General features: G+C 34.1%; 1 protein-coding gene across 1 annotated transcript; it reads right to left on the bottom strand.

Annotated features, from left to right (window-relative positions):
• Nucleotides 1-211: 211 nt before the first annotated feature.
• On the bottom strand, nt 212-17851 carry LOC123547988 (uncharacterized). The gene is made up of 13 exons (XM_053551404.1): nt 17658-17851; nt 16439-16558; nt 15989-16129; nt 15242-15359; nt 13984-14148; nt 11251-11433; nt 10168-10302; nt 9030-9182; nt 8150-8260; nt 6432-6470; nt 2963-3001; nt 2309-2377; nt 212-399 (listed from the first exon to the last, which is right to left on the bottom strand). The coding sequence occupies exons 6-12, from the start codon at nt 11384-11386 to the stop codon at nt 2310-2312; spliced, it is 681 nt and encodes a 226-aa protein (XP_053407379.1). The 5' UTR covers nt 11387-11433; nt 13984-14148; nt 15242-15359; nt 15989-16129; nt 16439-16558; nt 17658-17851; the 3' UTR covers nt 212-399; nt 2309.
• Nucleotides 17852-25719: the final 7868 nt, after the last annotated feature.

Below are 25719 nucleotides of genomic sequence, written 5' to 3'. Positions count from 1 at the left end.
GGAAAATATGAGTCTCGACATAGACATACGTTAACTATGACAAGAATAAATTCAAGTTTCATATTCTTAATCCTTATAGTGATGGATATTTGTCTGAGAATATATTTACGGACTGAATATCAGATGCACTGTTTTTCACAAGTGGCGAAGACTTTCCATGGAAGTTCATGAATGACATGTCTATTGTATATGTAAAACAAACACATTTTATTTTTGTGTCATATCTTTTAATAGTTTTAATCAAACTATATACATTTTACCCGTGCATGGTCTTCCACAAAACAAAAATATGTCGTGACTTTATGTCACTCCCACGACCCAAAATGTACGATAAAATGATGTATATAACACAAATTCATCGTCTTACTATATTCACCAGATTGTTTGTCAAGTTCACATCTGAAAATAGAACATTTTGCTACAGAAAATTGATATGAAAGTATACAGCAAATGATTGAACAAGAAGGCCAGAAAAAAAACCGAGCCACTCTCTTGGCCATTCAAAAATGGTATTTCTAATTGTTAACGCTTTATATCATTATATGAACCAGTGATAGGCTTTTATGCCAAGCTGACCCAGTCTCGCAATTGCCATTGATTTCGTTCAGACAAACAATCAAACCGGGCCTCATGTAAATCAGGTAGGTAGAACAAATCTAGTGTGATATATAGTTTTTCTATGACTTAACCTTAAGTTCTTCATATGAACTCAGATAACAAAAGTTCATAATGGATTCTAATATCATAAAGACACACCTGTCAAAATTGTATGTAGTACACGTTAATGCCGCTAATGAAATATTAACAAATATAAATTTTTACATTGTAGTTCGATTCTTTATTTAAGATAACCCATTTACTCCAATTTTCCCAATGTATCCAAATTGACTTAATTTACAATAAAATGAATATTCAAAAAAAGGCAATAAACAGGAAACAAGAACTGTTACTGTAACCAACATACATATATGTGCCCCCGAAGCAGGTTTTGACACTAAAGCCCAGTTAGTTCAATTGAGTAGAAAACAAATATGTGTCTGAACATCAATGGGTGTTATCTTGAACACACGGGTTCTTTGACCATCGCACTAACTTTCAAAGTTCAAAAATTAACTTTTTTTTAAACGTATTGTTTTTGAAATACGGTAATTTGCTTTTGAGTTGTCAAAAAGGGCATAGGTGTACTTTTTATTTGCCTTTTCCTTCTAGTTTTGCAACGTAAAACTTTTGCAAATAATTTATTTAAAAGCAACTCGAAGAACGCACCTCCTTATTTGCAAGAGATAAAAAACACATTCTTTCAAATGATACAGACATGTATACTTTGAATGCCGCCATATGAATAACGAATGAAAAATGAAGTACCTAAACATGTGTTAGGTAAAGGTGAGCACGATTTTAACCTCTGAGTTACTGACCTCGAAATTGATAGGGGAACCTGTCTACCAAGTTTGAGGTTCATGTGCTAAAATATTCTTCATTTATCAACCAGAAACCGATTTACATTTATCAACCAGAAACAGATTTGCAACTCAACATCACAAAAACCTTGCCGTTTGACCTAGCGACCTTAAATTCAATAGAGTTCATCTGCCGGTCACGACAAACCTGCCTATGACATCTAAGATGAACGTTCTTGAGTTATCGGCCGGGAACCGAATTTCAGCTCAAGATCACTGTCACCTTGACCTTTTAGCAACAAATCTCAAAATACATAGGGGTCATCTGCCGGTCACGATCAGTCTGGCTAAGACAAATGAGGTTCCTGAGATAAGCACAATTTCCAGCACAAGGTCACCGTGACCTTGAACTTTGGGCAAAAACCTTAAAATTGATACGGATAATCTGCCAGTCGCGATCAACCAGCCTAGCAAGTGTGTGGTTCCTGTACCTAAGCGCTCTTTAGTTATCGATACAAAACCATCAATAGCGTTAGAAATTGTTGTTATGAATACATTTTTACAGTATTTAAAAAACCTTCCGGAAAGTATGGAAGATCTATTCATGCATGGAGGTTGCGAGGAAGTTTAAGAAATGAAATTATTTTTAATCAGATTATTTTTGGAGCTAATATCTTTGATAACACATGCTGGATCATCAAAGAATTCTTCCACCACATACATATAGCTTATCCTGAAACTCGTTCAGGTGAGCTAAAACAAAATGTTGTTACTTGCAGTACTACAACGCTACTACAGAGCTACTTCTTTAGAATGAGTATGTTTGCTATAAAATTAATGCGATATAAATGAGGAAATGCTACTCTTGCATATTAAGTGGCGAATGTCTTATAAACAGAAATGGATACCTTATAAAAGCATTAGACGAACAATCCACAGACATGTTCCAACAGGTATTCCTACAATCAACCCGAGACCTGAAGGGTAAAATATAATTACAAAGTTATGTTTTAATTTGAATTTATCATCGGCCAACAGATAACAATTTTGAAGATAAGTTTGCATTTAAACCACATCTGGTTAGTTACTTAGTAGATTAAAACATTTTGCCATTTTCATAGTGAAAAAATTGATTTAAATTTAGAGAGAAAAGGTTTATACCGGCCCAGCAGCTAAGTAGATCAATCGTATGGCATTTCTAGGCCTCATGTCAGTGTGTTTTTGTTCGATTTTCTCATCCTTGTTAGACTGAACTCAAACGCATTATTGCAAATAATTAAGAAGAATATATGCCAGAATCATTAAGTGTAATATTATTGTGAGACATATAATTAATTTTATTAGTATCTGAAGATAAAGTTTAAGTCTGTCACACAATGACATATAAACTTTTCCGCCACTTGATATTAAATATATTCTTTTGGAAAGGAATTTACATAAGCTATCAGCTTGTTTTCCGATCCATGTATTTGACATGAAAAAAATTGTTGTACATGTTATCTGTATGTTGCTTAAAAAAAATTAATAAAATATTGTTTAAACTAAATATATTCTATGATCACCTGGTGCCTCTTCTTTAGCCAAACTGCTGACACTGCTCCCTGATAAAAAGAAGTGTACTTGTATAATTTCTACTTATAATAATAAATATAAATACCAGAATCTTAAAAACGCACAGAAGTTGAATAAGTAAATATGTTTATATCATTATTTATATCTGTATACCGAATATTTGTTACAGTCGGTAATTTGTAACTCCTACATGTTCTAAATAACGTGTGTGCAGGGAAAAGTGACTGAGTGGAATACTAGTTTTTTTCTCCGTCTTTCCTTCTGCACAATTGTGTGTGGGTTCTTACTTCTAATTCTTCAAGTGTTATTTTATTTTTAGACATGTTGATAATCAAATTACTGTGAGATCATTAAAATTCGTTGGCATGAAATTTCGCGCAAACGTGAAAAATGACTGTTCCGCGCGGGCTTAAATTCGCGCATTTTCAATTTTAGAAAGGGGAAATATAATCAAAAAGTAATTAGTTTAAACATATTTTATTGCCAATATATACATATATAAACAGATAACTACGTCAATTGTACATATAATAGGCAAAAGGGTCGACCCACAAGTTCTCGCAACATTAGTAACGGGTCTTCCCTAATGCAAATATTTACATATTTAATTTACAACAATGACAACTAATCAGGTACATGTGTGGTAAATAATAAATTTACAATATAATAGCTACAAAAAAAAATGGAATGAAAAAAAGAGTTGAAATAAGTATGAGGTACAAGTACATGTGTGTACTTATAAAAGCAATCACATTTGTGACTAGTGACAATGTATAGATAGATGTAAGAGTAAAAATGATGCAATTAATTTGCATTAACATGTACTATATTAGGGAAAAAAAACTTTAAAAAGGAGAAACGAGTACATGTGACTTATATAGACAAACATATTTGTGACTAGTCAGTGTACAAAAAGATGTAAGAGTACAAAAAAAGAAGATGCAATTCAATTGCATTAACATGTACTACATTTGGGGAAAAAGAACATAAAAAAGTAACAACTGGGGTCTTGTCAATAATAAACTTATATAATTATATATGAATAAATTGAATAATATTGCCTGCTAAATATGGTGAGTCTCAAAAGCGTTTGGTTGATTTTATGTAATGTTGGACTGAGCAGAATATTTTGCAGTTGTCTTCAAATGACAATTCGGAATTACCAACTAAAAGAAGTTGGGTATTTAAAGGATGAAATTGCCTTAGATCGTGGAAAAGTTTAATCCTTTGATTTGTATATTTCGTACAAGTGAAAAGAAAATGTTTAACGTCTTCAATATCTTCTCCACAAGAACAGATTGAGTCCTGAGACAGATGGTTGCAAAATAAATGAAAATTCAAATTACTGCACGCGTTTCTAAGCCTTGCATGAATTATAGAAAATTTTCTTTCTCCTACAAGATACCATTTTGGAGTTTCTGTAGTTGGAAAAACGGTATTTTTTAACAATCTTTTGAAACTTGATAAGGTGTTTGTGGCTCTTATTTCAGGACTCAAATTGTTCCAGATATCAATAGCAGAAGGCACAAAGGAATTAGAAAATATCTGAGTTCTTCGACTGAGGATTATAAAATTTTCAGCGTTTCTTAAGTTGTAATGTGTAGAATTGTTGACAATGTTTGGAAAAATATTATTCAAATACTCGGGCGCATCACCGTTGCGAATTCTAAATGTGATTAAAAGTTTTTGATATAATCGTCTGTCAGATAGTGAGAGCCAGTTAATTTCCTGATATAAATTTTGAATTGAGACAGACCGGGTAAGTCCAGTTACAATACGGGCTGCTTCATGTTGAATTTTTTCTAGTGTTTCTTTTTCGTACTGAGTACGGCCGTCCCACACTACAGAAGCATATTCTAAAACAGGTCTTAAGAAAGATATATATATTTGATAAAGAGTCTGTCTATTAAGAGTATACTTTAATTTTCTCATCATACCTAACAATTTTGAAGCTGATGTAGTTATTTGGTCAATGTGGTCATGCCATTTTCCATTTGAACTTAGTGTTAAACCTAAGTGTTTATGTCGTTCAACAAATCTAACAGGTACGTTATCAAATGTCAAAAATGGTTTGCTGATATTTTGTTGTAAAGAAAAAAACATTGCTTCTGTTTTATTCGGATTAAAATCTACAAGCCATTTTTTAGACCATGCATTTATCATGGCAAGATCATGGTTAACAATTCCTTCAAGATCAGTCAAAGAAGATGTAGTACATGCTAAAGAAGTGTCATCCGCAAAAAGACGTGCAATACATAACAAATTCTCAATGATGTCATTAACATATACTAAAAAGAAAAGTGGCCCAAGGACTGAGCCTTGGGGCACCCCAGCATTGACGCTGAGAGGTTCAGATAAAGAAGAGCCAAAAAAAAACTTTCTGGTTTCTGTTTTCAAGATAACTCTTGGTCCATTTTAACAAATTTCCTTTGATACCATTTAGTTGTAGTTTATAAAGGAGACCTTTGTGCCAAACTCGATCAAAGGCCTTAGAGATGTCACAAAATACAATACAAGTATAAGTTTTGGTATCTAGAGATTGAACAATTTGATGGTACATATCTAATAATTGATAAACCGTAGAATGTCCTTTCAAAAAGCCGGATTGTTTAGAATAAATAAGTTGATTAACTACCAAATGGTTATACATGTGTTTGTGTAGAATTCTTTCCATAAGTTTTCCTAGACAACTTAAAAGTGAAATAGGACGATAATTAGAAGTCAATTTATTATCTCCTTTCTTAAAAAGTGGCATTACAATTGCTGATTTCCAAATTTCAGGAAAAACACATTCTGACAAAGACCTATTGAATAATGTACAAAGAGGTTTGCAAATTGTTTTGCAAATATTTTTCAATACTTTATGACTAATTAGGTCTTCACCGACCGCTTTATTAATATCTAAGATTTTAATTATGTCCTGAATTTCTGATTCTTGTATTTCTATAGTAGATAAACTAGCATCTGTATAGTCGGGCATATGCAATGGCACTTCATCAACGTCATCAAGGTGTGATATTGATGCAAAGTATTCATTTAGACAATTAGCTTTTTCAGAGTCAGAGAAGTGGTACGTTTCTGTGCCGTCAGAATTACAAGTTTTCAAAGGGGGGATAACTTCTGAAAATTTTTTAGTTTTAAGAAAACTACGCAGAAGCTTCCAATATTGTTTTTGATTGTTTGTATTCAAATCGACAAGGCTGTCCTCCAAATTAACATAAATTTTTTCTCTGGCATGTTTTTTTAAATTGTTTACTTTGTTTCTTAATTTTTTATAAGTATTCCAATGGTTTGTATCAAAAAGTAATATTAGCGCGGTCTTAAATTCGCGCATCGGTCATATCGCGAAATACGCGAAAATTCATCCTACGCGAATAAAAATGATTTCACAGTAGTATCTAAGCATGAAATCTGCTATATTAAACTTATTCAGTCGCTTGATATTAAATATATATATACCTGGTGATTTTTCTTCAGCCGCACCAAAAATAATGCCTCCTGATAAAAACAAGTACAACTTTTATTATAAATATGAAAGACAGATAAATACAGGAACAATTAAAACGCACGTGAGCTAAAAAGTTTTCTAGTTAATTATTTATATCAAACCTAGATGTTTACGAAATATTTGTTACAGTCAGTAATTTCTAACTCCAAATGGGATGGTATAAAACTTTTTTGTCCGTTTTTCTTTCCTTCCACACGATTGATTGTGCGCTTCACACCGGACATTCATGTAAACAGGCTCATTTTAGGCATCACGTCAAAAGAAAACCTATTTGCTTCGTATTTTATCATTACTGTAGAAATTATTCCTTTTCTCGATGTAAAGTAATCTCTCTAAGAAAATGGTCGTGATACGCCTTTTTGTTTAAACGTTACGGATGTATCATGAACTAACGCAGTTTTATTTCTTTTTTTTAAAAAATGATATAACGCCGAAATATTGCAAAAACATGTCCTCAAATTACACATTATATACTTTCGTTCTCTTCCAAATTTGTTTACCTTGAAGTGAACACGATACTTTGCTATCATTCAATATCTGCACGTGTAAAATGACTCATTCTTAAGTTTTTACTGGTTTCCAAAGATATATCGATCCAGTTATTGCAATTATTTTATTAACCGTTATAGTTTGGTAATAGTGAAATATCATGACATTTTATATAAAAAGATAAATTATCGCCGAAAAAATATTGCAAAATATATTTACATACAATCTGTCAGCTTGAATTGAATTTACGCGTATAGTCAGTTAACAGATTTTGTTGATATTTACGCTTTCATACATTCGTTCCCCTATGGGGATTACGTTGACGATTTCACGCTCAACTATTGCACGTGTGGAATGACTCCTTCTTCCGTTTGCACTTGTTTCAAAACATACGGCAATCCACTTATTTCTAACTTTTTATACGCATTTGAGCCGCGCCTTGAGAAAATCAAGAGACCAGCCTGCGCATCCGCGTAGTCTGATCAGGATCCATGCTGTTCGCTTTCAAAGCCTATTGCAATTAGAGAAACCGTTAGCGAACAGTATGGATCCTGACCAGACTGCGCAAATGCGCAGGCTGGTCTGGATCCATGCTAGTCGCAAACCCACTATGTTGGTTTTCTCATGGCGCGGCTCATTTATAGTTTTGTCATTTACAATATATGAGATACGTCTCATCTAACTTTTCACAATTCATGCTATGTGGTTGTGCTTGAACTCGTTATCAATATACATTTATCGTACTAAGAATGATGATGCACATGGTGTATCTGTAAACAGTGATGACTATCTAATGTTTTAAAAACCTATAATTACTTGACCGCATCATTTAGAACCAGTTTGTGTTTTTGTTAGTATTAGTATTAAACATAAAATCTAGTGATGTTTTCATATTTCATAATCAATCCAATGTTAATAAATTTTTATATTAATGGGCATATATTTGCCGTTGCCCCGGTCAAATAAAATCCTGGTATCAATAACATCTGTCAACTGATCACAACTTTAAATTAAGATACTAGTATACAATTCGTATAAAAAATGTATAGGGATGGGACAAATAAAGCATAGCTTAAACCTACATATTTTACATCGATATTATAAATTATCTGATGTATAATAAGCAAAATGGCTTTTACCTGGCTCGCGCCTTCGCAAGTGACTTTAATTCAATCCTTACCGTAGTAACACAAGGAAGTATGATGTGTGCTGCAAAAGGCATAGTAATGTCCCGTGTTAATTCCATATACGCCACAGAGGTACGTTGTATTTGTCGGTAAATTTTCTCCTGCTTTATAAAGAAAACAAAGTGTGGATATATTTATCAATGCTTGACAAAATTGGCTTTAATATGTATCAACACTTTACACAACGTTATCACTTAAAGGGACAAGCTGCCAGACAAATATTTCGTAAGTAAAACTTATGTTAATTCAAACAACTAGGTGTTTTAATAATTCTGTAAAGTACCTACCCTACAAATATACTAATCTAAAAAAGAGAAAACCAAGCATATTATTCAATGAATCATCCTAAGCAGTAAAATAGTATTAGGTTATTTAACATTGTTCTGTACAATACGGAGATATATTTGGACGAGTACCCAGCTGAGAAACATTAGGCGAGACTAATATGGTTTTCCCAGCTGGGTACGAGTCCAAATTTATCTCGTATTGTACAGTTCAATGTTAAATAACCTTTTATTCTATATCTATTTTATTTTAGTTTAAATTAAAAATTATTCACTGAATATTGTAATTCTGCCTTCCTCATTTAAAGACGCGTAATCTAACTCTGTACATAGAACGCCTGCTTCACCCGATTTACATTCGAAACAATTTCGTGCGTTTCGGGCTTTATCATATGTTTAACATGGGACTTTTTGAACCGTCCAAATACGGAAAAATACAGTGTTCTTGAACGCACGTGTGTCTAATAAGGTAATAAAGTGTACGGTCACGTGCTGCAAATGAACGTTCACGACTGGATAGATAAAATAGATATAGAATAATTAGTAATAAGACACACTTTCACCCTGAATTCTATTATTATTACTGTACATTTCAGATCTCTTGGTAAGATATTTGCCGTTGCTCCAGTCCAATAAAACCCTGGTATCATTTCCTGCGTAGCATTGAGTAATTCTGATCGACGGAATGACTTGCTTAAATCTGCACCGTAGAATGTATCTTTAAGAATTTCCAACTTGCCTGCTGCAAAAATAACAATTATTTTGTATTATAAATGGTATTGTACCAAAAGTAAAATTTGCATTTGATATAAATATAATGTAAAGAAAGCGTCTGAGGCACATATATCGTGTCAAGTAGAGTATTCTGTTATTATTCTCTGGAATGTATATATTTTGGTGCCCGGACGGCCACCTTGTTTGAACTACCGACCTGTTGTGAGCCAACTGGGAATAAATCTACCTCTCAAGCGGGATTTCGATTAGGGGAAAGAAATTTGAAGTCAACTGTACTTTAATAATAAAACTAATTTGCTTCATTTAAAGACCAGACTTTCGAATAAAGTCATTGCTGCATGTATACGAATTTTCTGCCTGAAATACAGAGCTTCGTTACTTGCATTAGTCGTGACGTCATCTTTGATGACAGAAATAAAGTAATGATAGCGTTTCAACGTTCAATGAATCAAAGAGTCCTGTTAGTCTTATTTGCCTAAAATGATAATCAATTTTTCCTAAGATAATACTACAAATGGGTGTAGTTATATAACCAAAGGACCATTATCTGATAAGCAGCGATGTATTTGGCTCCGTAGATTTTGCCAAGCTAGATCACGTTCGGCCTCTCCAGTCGTGGCAAAATCCACTTAAGCCGGATACAACATTGCAAGTAATAACCCTATTGTTTCCGTAACTGAAAATAATGAAACCTTCTCCGCCGCAATACTTTAGAATTTTTTTTTACTTAAAACATTAATGGTTACGTTTCGAACAATTGCATATATTGTTGGTAATTTTTGGGATTTTGTACACTATATTGAAATTTTTGCCTCTAACGAAATTAAAATAAGAACACTGGGATAACATTTAACACAAAAATATTTTTCACATAAAAAGACGCACATCGCCTCTCCATTAGTGATAACGCAAGTTATACCAGTTGCACTTTAAACTATTTATGCGTATACGTATAATGTAATATGTTGATAATTTTGTTAAACAGATCTTACCTGGTCCATTTTTATAAAAGTAATTCCTCCTTATGAGACAGTCTCCATATAGCACTTCCCAGGAGTCAAGTTTCACATTTACACTATCCAGGTAGGTGAAGCCGCATATACGTTGGTATAATCTGTCCGACTCCTCTGAAACATCATTTTAGAGTTTTAAAATTAGTATTTTACTACTACATATTTAAGAAAAGAACACACAGTTTGTGTTTATTATTATCATTATTATACCAGATTTATATAGCGCCCTTTCCATGATAAACACGTTCGAAGGCGCTTAAATATAGCAAACGCAGCCACACAGGACGCGAAATTCATCCACTACTAGTACAGACACCGCGATCTGACCAGAGTGATAGAGTGAGATAAAGCCCCCAGAACAGATAGAAGGAAATCGTTTTAGATACAGGCCTGTCCGGCTAACTTAGCCTAGCTCTTTGCGAATAGACGGTCAGGTTCTTTAACGTGCCCGGTGTATAGCACCGATACACACTGGGAAGTGCCAGTACAGGCCTCTTAGTTAGGTGGGAGACACTCAAAAGCATCTCAGAAATGTCCAGTGCCTGGACCGGGATTCGAACCTCGGACCTCTGGAGTGATAGTCAAGCGTGTTTCCACTAGACCACCGGCCCGATTATATTTAGATCATCTTTATTACTGTGTAACATCTAAATCCTTTCGAAAGATTTATACATCGTCTGTAAGAAATGACAGTAGTTTTCATGTCTTTATAAAGAGATACTACCCTCCACCACTAATGGCTTATAAAACACTTCCTATCCCGAAATTCATATTCATTGTCGTTTCTGAGCACACAAGAACATGCACTTATATTTCAAGTGTTGTTTTTATACTGATAGAGTCTTTAATTACGTGAGTACAAGTTCCTATCTAAGAATTTCTGATGATAAAATGTTGCTGAGTTGAATTGTCCTGTACTCAATATGGTGATATTAATAAGGAATCGTATTCTTAATTTTGAGCCTCATGTATTTACTGTTAGCCTTTGGAAAATTATAAACGATATCACTCTCAATGACCTAAAATCTTCTCTATTGAGCAGTACTTCTACCCATGCCTTACCTGACTTTTTAACGTCACTAGCATATTTAGCTGTCCATATATCTGTGTTTGCATCCAGATCGACGTCAGACATATCTTTATCAATACCTTCAATATATGATACTGGAGCTCCACCACTACTTAGACACTGCGTCATTGCTTCCCACCATGATTGTGTTTTGTTGTTGTAAATAAACTGTGAAACTGTTTATAGATTATACCTCCATGTATTAATATCTGTTACCTTACCCTTTTGTATAAAGATGTTTAATATATATATATATATATATATAATATATATAAGTAGAGATAATTTGTATGAACTAATCACCACCACAACATATCAGACCATTCACGACAAAGCGCCTAGCAGTACAAACGAGCGTGCACACTCCACTATAGGTCCACTGAACCAATAATATTAGTTTCGATGCTGTTTTATATTCGTACTGGTTCAAAATTTCCATACATACCCAAATATTTATGTTTTCGTGACTCACAAATCAGGAGTGACATTTTAGTCTATATGTATAAGAAATATAACAGAAATATACATAATAAGTCAATTTATATTGCACTATTTTTAAATCAGTAACTGTTCTTAGCCTAATTGAATCTATAATAATGCATAGTATGTAGGATAATCTTTTCTGAATAAAACTATATATATATATTAACTAAATGAAGAACGATGTCATATTTAGTTATACAAGTCTTTTGTTTTAGTATTAATCTGTGGTCTCGGTGCAGTAATCATCGTACGTACAACACTCAACGTACAAAACAATCACTAGATGTTTTAATTTGTTTTACATAGTCATTCAGATACAGGGTATTTTGAAATAAAATTCTAAATTGTAGAACAATATTTGTTCCGAATGTACAGAACTTCCTTTACTGAAAATAAAATGTAGGTATTACAGTCTGAACTGAATTGAAATTTACATAAACTGTATATGGACTAATTTACTACATCATTCGTGTACAACAGCTATTACTGATTTTATCCAATTTGTGTCTTCTTCTTATGCATGTTTAAAGTAAACCAGTGCCTCTAAGGGATGTCGTTTCAAGATTAATTTGTACAGCGAGGTTAATCCTCAAACAGTGTTTATAATTGGCTCTAGAGAAACGGCAACACGATCAAACATGCAATATCTAACATTTCTTAGATAATGTACTGCTGGGAAGTAATGTAGGCGATTTGTTTCATATCAACAAAAAGAAAAAATAGTTTATTTCATGAACAGACTCAATCAAACCGAGTCTGTTATTATTCTACTTGGTTGCATTCTTTGCTTCCAAAGGATCTTTTTACAGATTTTATCAACTATCACAAGAGCAATCTTTAAGTGCTGTGTGGCGGCTGTAAAAATGTCTCCCCGTACATGCTTTCAGTGTTATTATGTTTTCTGGTTCTTTGGGATCATGGAGTCTATTCAACATGTGTGTAATAGAGTTCCGCTTAAGCCGGTGCTAGGGGGCGTGAGAGGTGTTGCACATTTCATTACCTCTCATGAACAGACGCAATCAAACCGAGTCTTCTTGGTTGCATTCTTTGCTTCCAAAGGATCTTTTTACAGAATTTATTACATAAATTTTAGAATAAAATAACCGTTGTTACAAAGATTTGAAAGAAATTCCTGTTTAGAAATGTATATTGAAGAAATGAACTAATTCACGTTAATATTCTAGGCTGGCTTTGACTAAGTATTGTAAAATTTTCCCTATTGAGATAATCATGTACCTCTTGTAACATCTTATGGGATATATATTTTACAATTAATAATATTGTCATCAAGGAACGTAATCAATATATAACCAATACCTTAGGTCAACAGGGCTATCATGATCATGAACTGGATGAAAACGTTCGTTGTATTTCATTATAACAGTAATTTAAAACACTACCGCGGCAATAAATATTATTGTTTTATTTTTACGGGTTTGTTATTAAAATATTTTTACGGGTTTGTTATTAAAATAGATTTTTAAGACTTTGGGCCATGGCAAAACTGCATCTGAATTAGGTATCATTATAAACTTTTTATTGAAGAGGTTAAGGCCCGCCTATTACGACGCATACTTGGCGTTAAGCCCTTTTACTTTTGATCATGTTTGACGGAACAGGTAAAACTCCACGATAGGCAGGTGTTTAAGCAGGCTGAATGCTGGTTGTTTTTGATATTTGTCTCCTGCATTGTTTCGACAGTCCCTGCATAGCATTTTGCTTAATCTTTTGTATTCTCTAAAGGCATCGAGTGCACGTGTGTATATTCGTCAGGTTTTGTATTTACACAAGCACATGTTTGTACTACGATACTTTTCGTTACCTTTATTTATAATTACACCGCCATGTTTGTGAAACAAGGATGGGAGTATGTGTGCACAATTAAACAGTATAAATGCCCATGTAGTGTTTTGCTGTTCACAATTTCCACCAGTTTTACCAGGTTTTCTTTATTTGTTCATTTTGTCATTTTTGGCGTAATGCTTTACTTTGTCTATGCACATTTCTGTATATGAACATATTGATACATAAAACAACATATTTATAAATAAACAAGTGTATGGTTACGGTTTGTTCGTGCTGCGTTCTTTGACCATGGCTTTTCTTGTTGAATATTTATCCCTGATTTATATTGCTTTTATTTTTAGATACTTCACAAATAAGCTTAGAAACAATAGAGGAATGACTGTGAAAAGTTTAAACGATTATCTTATCCTAAAGTTAAAGAAAGGTACATTATATACCTAAATTATTTCCTTGCTCTTTCACTTTCTCTGTTTCTATTGCCACAGTTGTCTCCTTTTTATCAGGGGCTGACTCTGTCAAGGGATGATTTGTTGTTGGTGTTCTGCTAATGCTCGTAGTACTGGTAACACTGCCCAGTGCAGTTGTTGTTCTAGATTGCCATGCTTTACAAATAAAAACGAAAAATTAGAATGATTCATGGATTCCAATTCTTGCCGAAACATGTTCATACATGGCAAATCGTTACATCTACAGCTGGAATAATAAATCATTTGTCAATAATTATGGTTATATATCATGAAATACGTTTCTTGAAAAACTCCTGTTATTTTAAACAAGTTTAGGCTGTAAAAAGACCATTATCTTTATTTGTTTGATACATTGTAAATCACAAACGTAGAGCTTATCATTCGTAAAAATCATACGGGTGAATGGTACTATAATATCAATAAACTTGATGAGACTATGATACTCAGAATTAAAAAAACTTTGACCGATTGGTCCGTTCCGCTCTTTCAGATCTGAAGATTAGAAGAGTTGTGATGTTCAATATAAACATTCAGGCATAAGCGTCTGCGTAAATAGTAGTTAATCAGATTACTTAACTTAAGTTGAACATGATAAAATTATTTTTGTCATGGTATTTTCTAAGCAACCTTTATTGATCTATGGCAATGAAAAATAAATCATGGCATACATGACATGCTTAAGTGATGCGAGTTCAAGACTTAAGTTTATTTCTATACTCAATCCAGGATGCGTACGACGTGTTATATTAAAACTGTGTCTTTTTTCAAACGACTGCTTTATTTGTTATAATTCTGCGTCTACACATCAATTATTAATATTAAACGACTCAACAGGACTGAATCTGTAAAAAAACCTAACAAAATTCCTTACAGGATATAAGGGTAACATAAATATGTAAAGATTTAACAGTTGGAAAGAACAAGTCAGAAACATCAATTAGCTGCGATCCGCAAAATGCTCGTATTTTAGTGATATCAATTCATAATTTTGACAGTGTTTTAACATAATATAAAAAGCAATGAGTCGGTCATTTTGAGTTACCGTACAAAATTAAACAATACAGATACACATGTATATTTATCTTATTTAGTCACTGCAACTTAACGTATTTTTTCATGCCTTAAAATGAAGATTTAAAATGTATGCGGATGATTTCTATTTGCACTTACTCAATTCCAATGTACAATATATTAAACTTGATTTTTTTTTCATTTTTATGTTACAAACCTGTACTCTTGCATAATGAGAATTGTGTTTTTTTCGCAATTGACAAAGTAGTTTCCAATTGTCTTTGTGTAAGATCCACACAAAACTCGCGGAGTTGGAGGCAGATGAGTTGCGTTCCCTACAAGTATACTTAGGTTAAAATATCATACACAAAGCATAAATGTAGCGATACGTATACATTCATTGTTAAATGTGTGTGACATGTACCTCCATTCTATTCAAATGGGAAACATGAATTTTGTCATTTTTAAGACATAATTATCATTTTCATACATAAAAAGTAATAGATGGTGTTTTTTCTTTTCTTTGACTTATACATTTATTTTAACAGAATTAGATCTATATTTCATTTCAAACTTGGCATTAGTAAAACAGAAAATGTGGAGAATCCACCCAGCACGACAGAAATGAAACTTGTTTAGGCCCTGTTTGACAGCGCTTTTTCATCGGCAGATGTGGAAAAGCATGCTACACTCCATGCCCTCTAAGTAACGGGTTGAGTAGAACTCAACATCTGAACATGTTACAAGTAACAAAATTCAATCAAGAGACATCCACACATTTGTCAATGATATATTCAAAGTTTATATATTAGAAACTGCATATCAAACTTGAGAATTTTCAATCTATGCAACTTAACCATTTTTAAATGAAAATAAAATTCAGGAAAAATGAACGGACGGACAAAATTGTGGTATGAGATGGTATTATATATCATCATATGGTTGGAGGTGACGACAATTTTACCTTTTTTCCAGTTCAGAATTTGACTCGTCCAGTAATACCCTGGTTTTATTTTTCTTCTGTAATCAAACATATCCCTACTCGTAATGGCTTCTTTGCAGTGAATATTTTCTATAGTACCGTTATGGACATCCAGTTCAAACGCTGATAGTACAGATATGAAGAAATAGTTTATTAAGTTCTCCGTAAAAAAGATTGAAATCATTATTATTACTATTATCTTGACGGCTATCTTTTGTATAAAATATGGTTCTTATTTACACTTCAATTCAGACAAAATATAGATAATTGCATACATTTGATATTTACATGAAATAATTGAAGCATAAACTTTATGTTCCTGAATGGCATTTAACAATATTTATTCATTTACAGTAAAACTAAATGAAGTAGATGAAATCACTGCCATAAGGTTAGCAACCACAGACGTAAAGTGGAACAGATAACTCTTACTAGTTGTATTCTTGCAAAAGTAATTTCTGTTTTCGTAGCAATCACCGAAAAGCTGCTCTTGCGGGCCCAACAACGTGCTGTTTAAGTAGCCGAATCCACACAACTTCTCATTCGCTAAATCTCATGGTAAATGACATAAAAGGTACATATATTTCCCTTTACATGTTTACTACATTTTAATATAGCATACTAAGCTACAAGACCCAAAGCAGAACTATTCAAAAATGTTAATTCTGAATTATAGTTCATTATTACCATACAAATTAAAACATTCTAATAAACTGTATTATATGTGAATATAATCAGTATCCGTATCAGTATTCCCAGACGTCGAAGAGGTATAGGTTTTGCCATACATATAATTTCTAGTTCTGCACTGATCCATAGTCATGCACTCTGACAAAGACGGCATTGTTTTCTACCAAGGCGTACTATCCGATATTTTAATTATCATAATATGCTATTTAACGGTCTTAAGTGCGTAAGTATACGTTAGAGAAAAAAAATCAGTGAAATCTTTTTATAATAAATTAAATTTAGGCAGTGCAACATATTTCTGTGTTGCTTGGTCTTCTTCTGTTGACTGTCACAGTGCATTAATCTAAGCGATATTTCTTTTGGCCTGAATGCCCATCAGCTGCGGTACACGTGACATATGCAACATTCACTACAGATTCATTGAAATTATGAATATCATAATTATTGAAAATTACTATTATTTATCGATACCATCTCTTGTTGCAGACAAGTCAACTCGCTTCGCTCAATAGTGAGAGCACTAATCTACGGATAACCATGTCATCAGTTCAATCCCCGGGCGAGGTCTATATTCTCTGGGATAATTTGATAAAAACAGTGTCCCTGAAGTCATATCGAACCAGACTTCTGATTCATGTTGGGAAGTTGACTGTTACTTGCGGAGGACAGGTCAACACTTGTACAGAATCTAGGAACACTGGTTATAATGACTGCTTGCATTACAAAACTGATAATAATGACTAAAAACAACGCTAATCCCCAAACAAAACAAACATATTTATTACTTTCATTCTTTTTTTTGAACTTGCAGATTCTTCACCAGACACCATTTACAAGGCAGACATACACATATTGGTTAGTTAAAGTAATCTACAGTAAATATAACGTTAATAAAATACTTTATATCAGAAAAGTAAAATATTAGTATATCATAACCAGAAATTTGACAAAAAGGCATTACTTAATCCATTTTGCTTTGGTTCCCACGCGAAATCGGCTGTCCAGAATTCATTATCTCCTTCCAGATGAATTCCGTCAAGATATTTGCCTACACCTGTCTCAAACGGAACCAGACTCCCACCATTGCTTTTACAATCTTCCTCTGCTTCGTTCCACGTTAGAGCTTTGAGGTTACAGTAGATACCCGGAGCATTCTCTGTTTCATGCAGAAAACATAATAAATAAATAATAATAAATAAAACAAGAGCTATGATCGAAACTGATGTAAGCTCACCGATCAACAGTGAACCTGAATTGCAAATCTTATAATGGTACCTTAAACACGAAGTAAATTTAAGCGTAAATTTCAAGTATGCGTCAAAAGTCAACAAAAGAAAATGACGTTAAACACAGGACGTTATAAACAAGACAGCCGTGGAAATAATAAGCCGTTAACTTGGCCTTAAACCTCTTGAAGATATCCAAAGATAGTCGAAACTACGGTGGTATGTTTACTTCATGCATTTATTTTTTTAAGATTAAATTATCTCGAGCGCAAGATATCTTTCATTGAGCGCACAACATCTTATCTCGGGCGCATGACATCTTATCTTGTTCGCACGACATCTCATCTCGTGCGCACGACATCTTATCTTTTCCCTTTAATAATGCACGAAGGGGCACACTATGCCTCCTCCATCATCAAAAGTTGGAAAGTCACCACATGACCAAAATTGTGTCGGTGTGACGCTATACCCAAGAAAACAGATAAATATTGTGAATGCCACTGCGATCCATGGTGGCTGATTTGTGCCATGTTTTTTCAATCGCAGCGACGCAACGACAAACGTCGTTATAGCGCCCCGCCGAACAATATCCCGGCAAAAATTGCCCCGCTTAATGTCGCCCGCCAGAAGTTGCCCTGCTGAACGTCGTTATTGCGCACTGATAAACGTCCCCCGCCAAATGCCCCCCGCCGAATGTCACCCCGTCTAACGTCGTCTTTTTTATTTCCGGAATGGCATAATATACTGAAGATAAAAGTTAGCAAGATTTGATAGTTATAATATATTTGTTAGTCACTAATGAAGTGTTACCAGAGGAAATTGCTCAATCCTACCCCCAATAGCCAGTTACCCCAACCCAATTGTCTATCCTTCAGTGAATTTATCAGTGACACTTTTTACAAGTTTTTTTTATGACATATATAGATAGAGGGCAATATGCGTGTGTGCATGCGCATGCTCGTCAATATTTCCGTTTAATTTTTGTTGTCGTACATCGGGTAAATACTATATGCTTGCCTCAATGAGATGGAATTTTGTGACGATGACCCTTGCCCAACCCCCACAGTCAAGTGTGACATTGACCTTACAGAAAGAGATATTATTTTTGCTCGCGAGAATCCATCTCACTGAGTAAAGTATAAAGTATATTCCAAATGTACGGCAAATTTATAACCTGTACAAAACAAAGCCGGTCAGACGGACGGACGGAAGTTCCTACATATGAGTATTTATTTGACTACTCTTTTGTTCTCTCTGTTGTTCTTTTAGTCACGTAAAAGAAAAATAGCCACATAAAAGCTTACGGAATGAATGACATCAAAGAAAAAGTATAGTTTTCTATTGTTCATATAGCCAGCTAAGTATGCAAACGTAAGCTCGGAAGGACGGACGGACGCTACACGCACACACGCATGCACGTACGCACGCATGCATGTACACACGCATACATATTGCCCTGTATCTATACGACATGAAAAAGTTCGTTATTTCAAAGTGTCGCTGATGGACTCACTGATGGATTGAAGGAGGGGTGGGGTCAGAGAATTGGGGTGAGATTAGTAATACTTCGTTGGAGACTGACAAATATATCATAACTATTCGTAACTGTTACCATCTTCTGTCTCCAATTTAATTAATACAATCATGCTATTCCGGAAGGCTAAATAACGATGTTTGGTGGCGTTCGGCTGGGCGACGTTTGGCGGAGTGGGGGTGTTCGTCGAAGAGCCGTTTGTCAGAGCGATGTTCGGCGGAGCAACATTCAGCGAGGCGACGTTCGGCGGGCTACATTTGGGAGGGTTGGGGTTGCCATAACGACATTTGTCGTTGTGCCACAAAAGAAGGAAATAACGAAATGGCACAAATCAGCCACCGTAGCCAGCAGCTAAATAGTTTCTATATTTTTAGCAATTACTTTCATTTTTATCTTTCATTTAGTATCATCAGAATAGATTATTTATTGTACATGTAGTACACAATTTGTTGATAAAGGCCATCATAATATAAGTTATGCATGTTTTAAACTAACTTTTAATATTTCTACGAGTTGTGAGATGACTCTATTGTTTTAAACAGTATAAAGGAATCCCCTTTAAAGTCCAAATCATTTTAGATTACTTCTTGTGTAGAATTTCATTTCATACCAGTTTACATAACGTGTATTGCAGACAAATATAAATCATTGTCGGAAGATAGTGAGGTAAACTGTTATTTATTTACATAATGAATTTTCTCCTAACTATTTAGGGTTTTGGTAGGTTCACAATATAAAGCATATTTCTCGTTTACGAAGAATTTCTTGATGATGCAAGTATTGAATTTTGAATTTACTACAAGACAAAATAAAATCAAAACAGATGTTCAATTAAGCTTACCCTTGACGATATTTAGTTTTAATTACGTTTCAAAGTGTCGCTGATGGACTCACTGATGGATTGAAGGAGGGGTGGGGTCAGAGAATTGGGGTGAGATTAGTAATACTTCGTTGGAGACTGACAAATATATCATACTATTCGTAACTGTTACCATCTTCTGTCTCCAATTTAATTAATACAATCATGCTATTCGGAAGGCTAAATAACGATTTTGGTGGCGTTCGCGGGCGACGTTTGGCGGAGTGGGGGTGTTTCGTCGAAGAGCCGTTTTGTCAAGCGATGTTCGGCGGAGCAACATTCAGCGAGGCGACGTTCGGCGGGCTACATTTGGGAGGGTTGGGGTTGCCATAACGACATTTGTCGTGTGCCACAAAAGACGAAATAACGAAATGGCACAAATCAGCCACCGTAGCCAGCAGCTAAATAGTTTCTATATTTTAGCAATTACTTTCATTTTTATCTTTCATTTAGTATCATCAGAAAGTTATTTATTGTACATGTAGTACACAATTTGTTGATAAAGGCCATCATAATATAAGTTATGCATGTTTAAACTAACTTTAATATTTCTACGAGTTGTGAGATGACTCTATTGTTTAAACAGTATAAAGGAATCCCTTAAAGTCCAAATCATTTTTGATTACTTCTTGTGTAGAATTTCATTTCATACCAGTTTACATAACGTGTATTGCAGACAAATATAAATCATTGTCGGAAGATAGTGAGGTAAACTGTTATTTATTACATAATGAATTTTCTCCTAACTATTTAGGTTTTGGTAGGTTCACAATATAAAGCATATTTCTCGTTTACGAAGAATTTCTTGATGATGCAAGTATGAATTTTGAATTTACTACAAGACAAAATAAAATCAAAACAGATGTTCAATTAAGCTACCCTTGACGATATTTAGTTTTAATTACGTTTCAAAGTGTCGCTGATGGACTCACTGATGGATTGAAGGAGGGGTGGGTCAGAGAATTGGGTGAGATAGTAATACTTCGTTGAGACTGACAAAATATCATAACTATTCGTAACTGTTACCATCTTCTGTCTCCAATTAATTAATACAATCATGCTATTCGGAAGGCTAAATAACAGTTTGGTGGCGTTCGCTGGCGACGTTTGGCGGAGTGGGGGTGTTCGTCGAAGAGCCGTTTGTCAGAGCGATGTCGCGGAGCAACATTCGCGAGGCGACGTTCGGCGGCTACTTTGGGAGGGTTGGGTTGCCATACGACATTGTCGTGTGCCACAAAGAACGAAATGGCACAATCAGCCACGTAGCCAGCAGCTAAATAGTTCTATATTTTTAGCAATACTTTCATTTATCTTTCATTAGTTCATCAGAATAGTATTTATGTACATGTAGTACACATTGTGATAAGGCATCATAATATAGTTATGCATGTTAACAACTTTTAATATTCTACGAGTTGTGAGATGACTCATGTTAAACATATAAAGGAATCCCCTTTAAAGTCCAATCATTTAGATACTCTTGTGTAGAATTCATTCGTACTTTACATAACTGTATTGCAGACAAATATAGTAGTGAGGTAACTGTATTTATTTACATAATGATTTTCCCTAACTATTAGGGTTTGGTAGGTTCACAATATAAAGCATATTTCTCGTTACAAGATTTTGAGAGCAAGATGAATTTTGATTTACTCAAGCAATAAAACAAACGATGTCAATACTTACCCTGACATATTAGTTTTAATTAGTTTCAAAGTGTCGCTGATGGACTCACTGATGGATTGAAGGAGGTGGGGTCAGAGAATTGGGGTGAGATTAGTAATACTTCGTTGGAGACTGACAAATATATCATACTATTCGAACTGTTACATCTTCGTCTCCAATTAATTAATACAATCATGCTATTCCGGAAGGCTAAATAACGATGTTGGTGGCGTTCGGCTGGGCGACGTTTGGCGGGTGGGGGTGTTCGTCGAAGAGCCGTTTGTCAGAGCGATGTCGGCGGAGCAACATTCAGCGAGCGACGTTCGCGGGCTACATTTGGGAGGGTTGGGTTGCCATAACGACATTTGTCGTTGTGCCACAAAAGAACGAAATGAAGCACAATCAGCCACCGTAGCCAGCAGCTAAATAGTTTCTATATTTTTAGCAATTACTTTCATTTTTATCTTTCATTAGTATCATCAGAATAGTTATTTATTGTACATGTAGTACACAATTTGTTGATAAAGGCCATCATAATATAAGTTATGCATGCTTTAAACTAACTTTTAATATTTCTACGAGTTGTGAGATGACTCTATTGTTTTAAACAGTATAAAGGAATCCCCTTTAAAGTCCAAATCATTTTAGATTACTTCTTGTGTAGAATTTCATTTCATACCAGTTTACATAACGTGTATTGCAGACAAATATAAATCATTGTCGGAAGATAGTGAGGTAAACTGTTATTTATTTACATAATGAATTTTCTCCTAACTATTTAGGGTTTTGGTAGGTTCACAATATAAAGCATATTTCTCGTTTACGAAGAATTTCTTGATGATGCAAGTATTGAATTTTGAATTTACTACAAGACAAAATAAAATCAAAACAGATGTTCAATTAAGCTTACCCTTGACGATATTTAGTTTTAATTACGTTTCAAAGTGTCGCTGATGGACTCACTGATGGATTGAAGGAGGGGTGGGGTCAGAGAATTGGGGTGAGATTAGTAATACTTCGTTGGAGACTGACAAATATATCATAACTATTCGTAACTGTTACCATCTTCTGTCTCCAATTTAATTAATACAATCATGCTATTCCGGAAGGCTAAATAACGATGTTTGGTGGCGTTCGGCTGGGCGACGTTTGGCGGAGTGGGGGTGTTCGTCGAAGAGCCGTTTGTCAGAGCGATGTTCGGCGGAGCAACATTCAGCGAGGCGACGTTCGGCGGGCTACATTTGGGAGGGTTGGGGTTGCCATAACGACATTTGTCGTTGTGCCACAAAAGAACGAAATGGCACAAATCAGCCACCGTAGCCAGCAGCTAAATAGTTTCTATATTTTTAGCAATTACTTTCATTTTTATCTTTCATTTAGTATCATCAGAAGAGATTATTTATTGTACATGTAGTACACAATTTGTTGATAAAGGCCATCATAATATAAGTTATGCATGCTTTAAACTAACTTTTAATATTTCTACGAGTTGTGAGATGACTCTATTGCTTTAAACAGTATAAAGGAATCCCCTTTAAAGTCCAAATCATTTTAGATTACTACTTGTGTAGAATTTCATTTCGTACCTGTTTACATAACGTGTATTGCAGACAGATATAGGTAGTGAGGTAAACTGTTATTTATTTACATAATGCATTTTCCCTAACTATTTAGGATTTTGGTAGGTTCACAATTATATAAGGCCATAATAAATTAATTCCTAGATTATCATCCAAATTTTGGATAAAAAGGGGGCGGGGGGGCGGAGAATTTTATTTTTTATTTTTAAAACAACTGTACGCAGGGGTTCCATTTGACCCGGACTTGGGGTTTTGACTCTTGAAATTAGCAAAAGTGTGCATGTATACAGACTCCTAGGATTTCAGCTGAAGGGTCCTTTTCATCAACATGAGATTTATTTCAGTTTAAACACAAAATGAAGCCTTATATATTCAAAATGACAACTATTTATACATAAATCGAACCCCTGAGTACAAGTCAAGACAAATGGCAAAAACAGAATAAAGTAAAAACAAACTTGTAGTCTTTCATTTTTACTCTCATATTACATTTATCAATAATTCAACATTCAATTTAAGAGCTGGATCGACCTGCGTCTTTGATGAACCCACTTAGTTTCCTCGAAAATAAAACTAGTAAAATTATTTTAAAATCTGGATATCCAAAACTGTCTGTCCGGATACTGCTACGCTTTTGTAAACATTGTCCATATCTCCAATTTAAAGGATGTGTTTGACTAGCTATGATGATGCAAAGACATTTTAACAGCATTTAACAGTACCTGATATTAATATTTACCTTGACATCTTCTCTTATTAAATTATTTAAGAGAAATGTTTATCAAAATCGGCACCGCGGTAATCTACTTTCGATTTCAAAAACTTAAAAAAAAGGTATGGCCAATATATTTTCTGATCTAAATTTGATTGTAAATGATTTTTATTGATAGAAACTAAATACCTGTTTCAGTTGTGACACATTAATCAACACCTGGCTTTGTTATATCATGCAATAAACAACAATCAACAGGGGTAAATAGGTGTGAAAATATCCGAAAACTGTTGTTTTCAGATTCGTTATTAGCGAGGATTAATTAATGTAAAGGATTGAATCTTTTTTTTTTCGTTGTTTGATATTTTGAAATCGGGAGATTTGGACTTCTTATCGGGGTAATCAGGTTTTACATCCAGAATCGGGAGAAACCCGACGGGATCGGGAGAGGTGGGACGACTGAAAATATTGTTATATATTTTTTTTCTTTTTTAATTAAATATTTTGAATAAATAGAAATCAATATTTTGGAATGGTATCGTTCAAAATGACATGAGCTTCTCAATTCAAACCGATAACAAAAGGTGTGATAGTCTTTTTGTTATGATCAAATAACCAGTAATTATCGTCAATTAGCTTGTCCAAAGAAGTATAAAATATTTTATTTTTATAGCTCTTTGGCTTGTCACCTCGTGTCAATTTTGTTGTTCACAGTTTGATCTCGGTTAAAATAACCTCCATTTTTTTTATAAGTATCCTAATATTTGTGATTTTTAATTTTCTTTCATCAAAATACTTTTAAATTTATATGAAATTAATCTTGTTTGAAAGAAAAATAAAGTTTAAACTACTCGATCTTTTACGGGAACATAACGGCAGTCTTAGATTTTAGCGTTGACAGTAAGCGCGGAGAGTAATTTCCCTTTATCAAAATGGCGAATTTGTTTTGGTTTGAAGTTGGAAAGTCGTCTATACCTGTGTGTCGGGGCTAGTCCCGGGGTAAAAGAAAACGCATTATCTATGGTATTTTGCGGCAGCATTAAAACAAATATACGGGACCCTATCGCGGTTCGTACATTGTTTTATTTTATTTTTTTCATTTTTTTTTTTGAGAGAGAGAAATAAAAAAGGCCGGGGCGGCATAAATAAGAGGGGGCGGGCGGGGATGATAATCTAGGAATTAATTTATTATGGCCTAAAGCATATTCTCGTTTACTAAGAATTTCTTGATGATGCAAGTATTGGATTTTGAATTTACTACAAGACAAAATCAAATCAAAACAGATGTTCAATTAAGCCTACACTTGACGATATTCAGTTTTAATTACGTTTGGGATTTTGATACTTGCAATAATTGTTGAAATTTTAAATAATTATTTTTTTTTTCAACACATGAGCTGTTCACTTTTATTTTGTATATATATTAAGATGTTAGCTTATTTAATTT

This window comes from Mercenaria mercenaria, chromosome 9 (genome assembly GCF_021730395.1).
Source record: "Mercenaria mercenaria strain notata chromosome 9, MADL_Memer_1, whole genome shotgun sequence".
In the NCBI taxonomy this organism is placed as follows: Eukaryota; Metazoa; Mollusca; class Bivalvia; order Venerida; family Veneridae; genus Mercenaria; species Mercenaria mercenaria.
The sequence above is the reverse complement of the archived record's forward strand: the minus strand, read 5'-3'. Positions and strand labels throughout refer to the sequence as shown.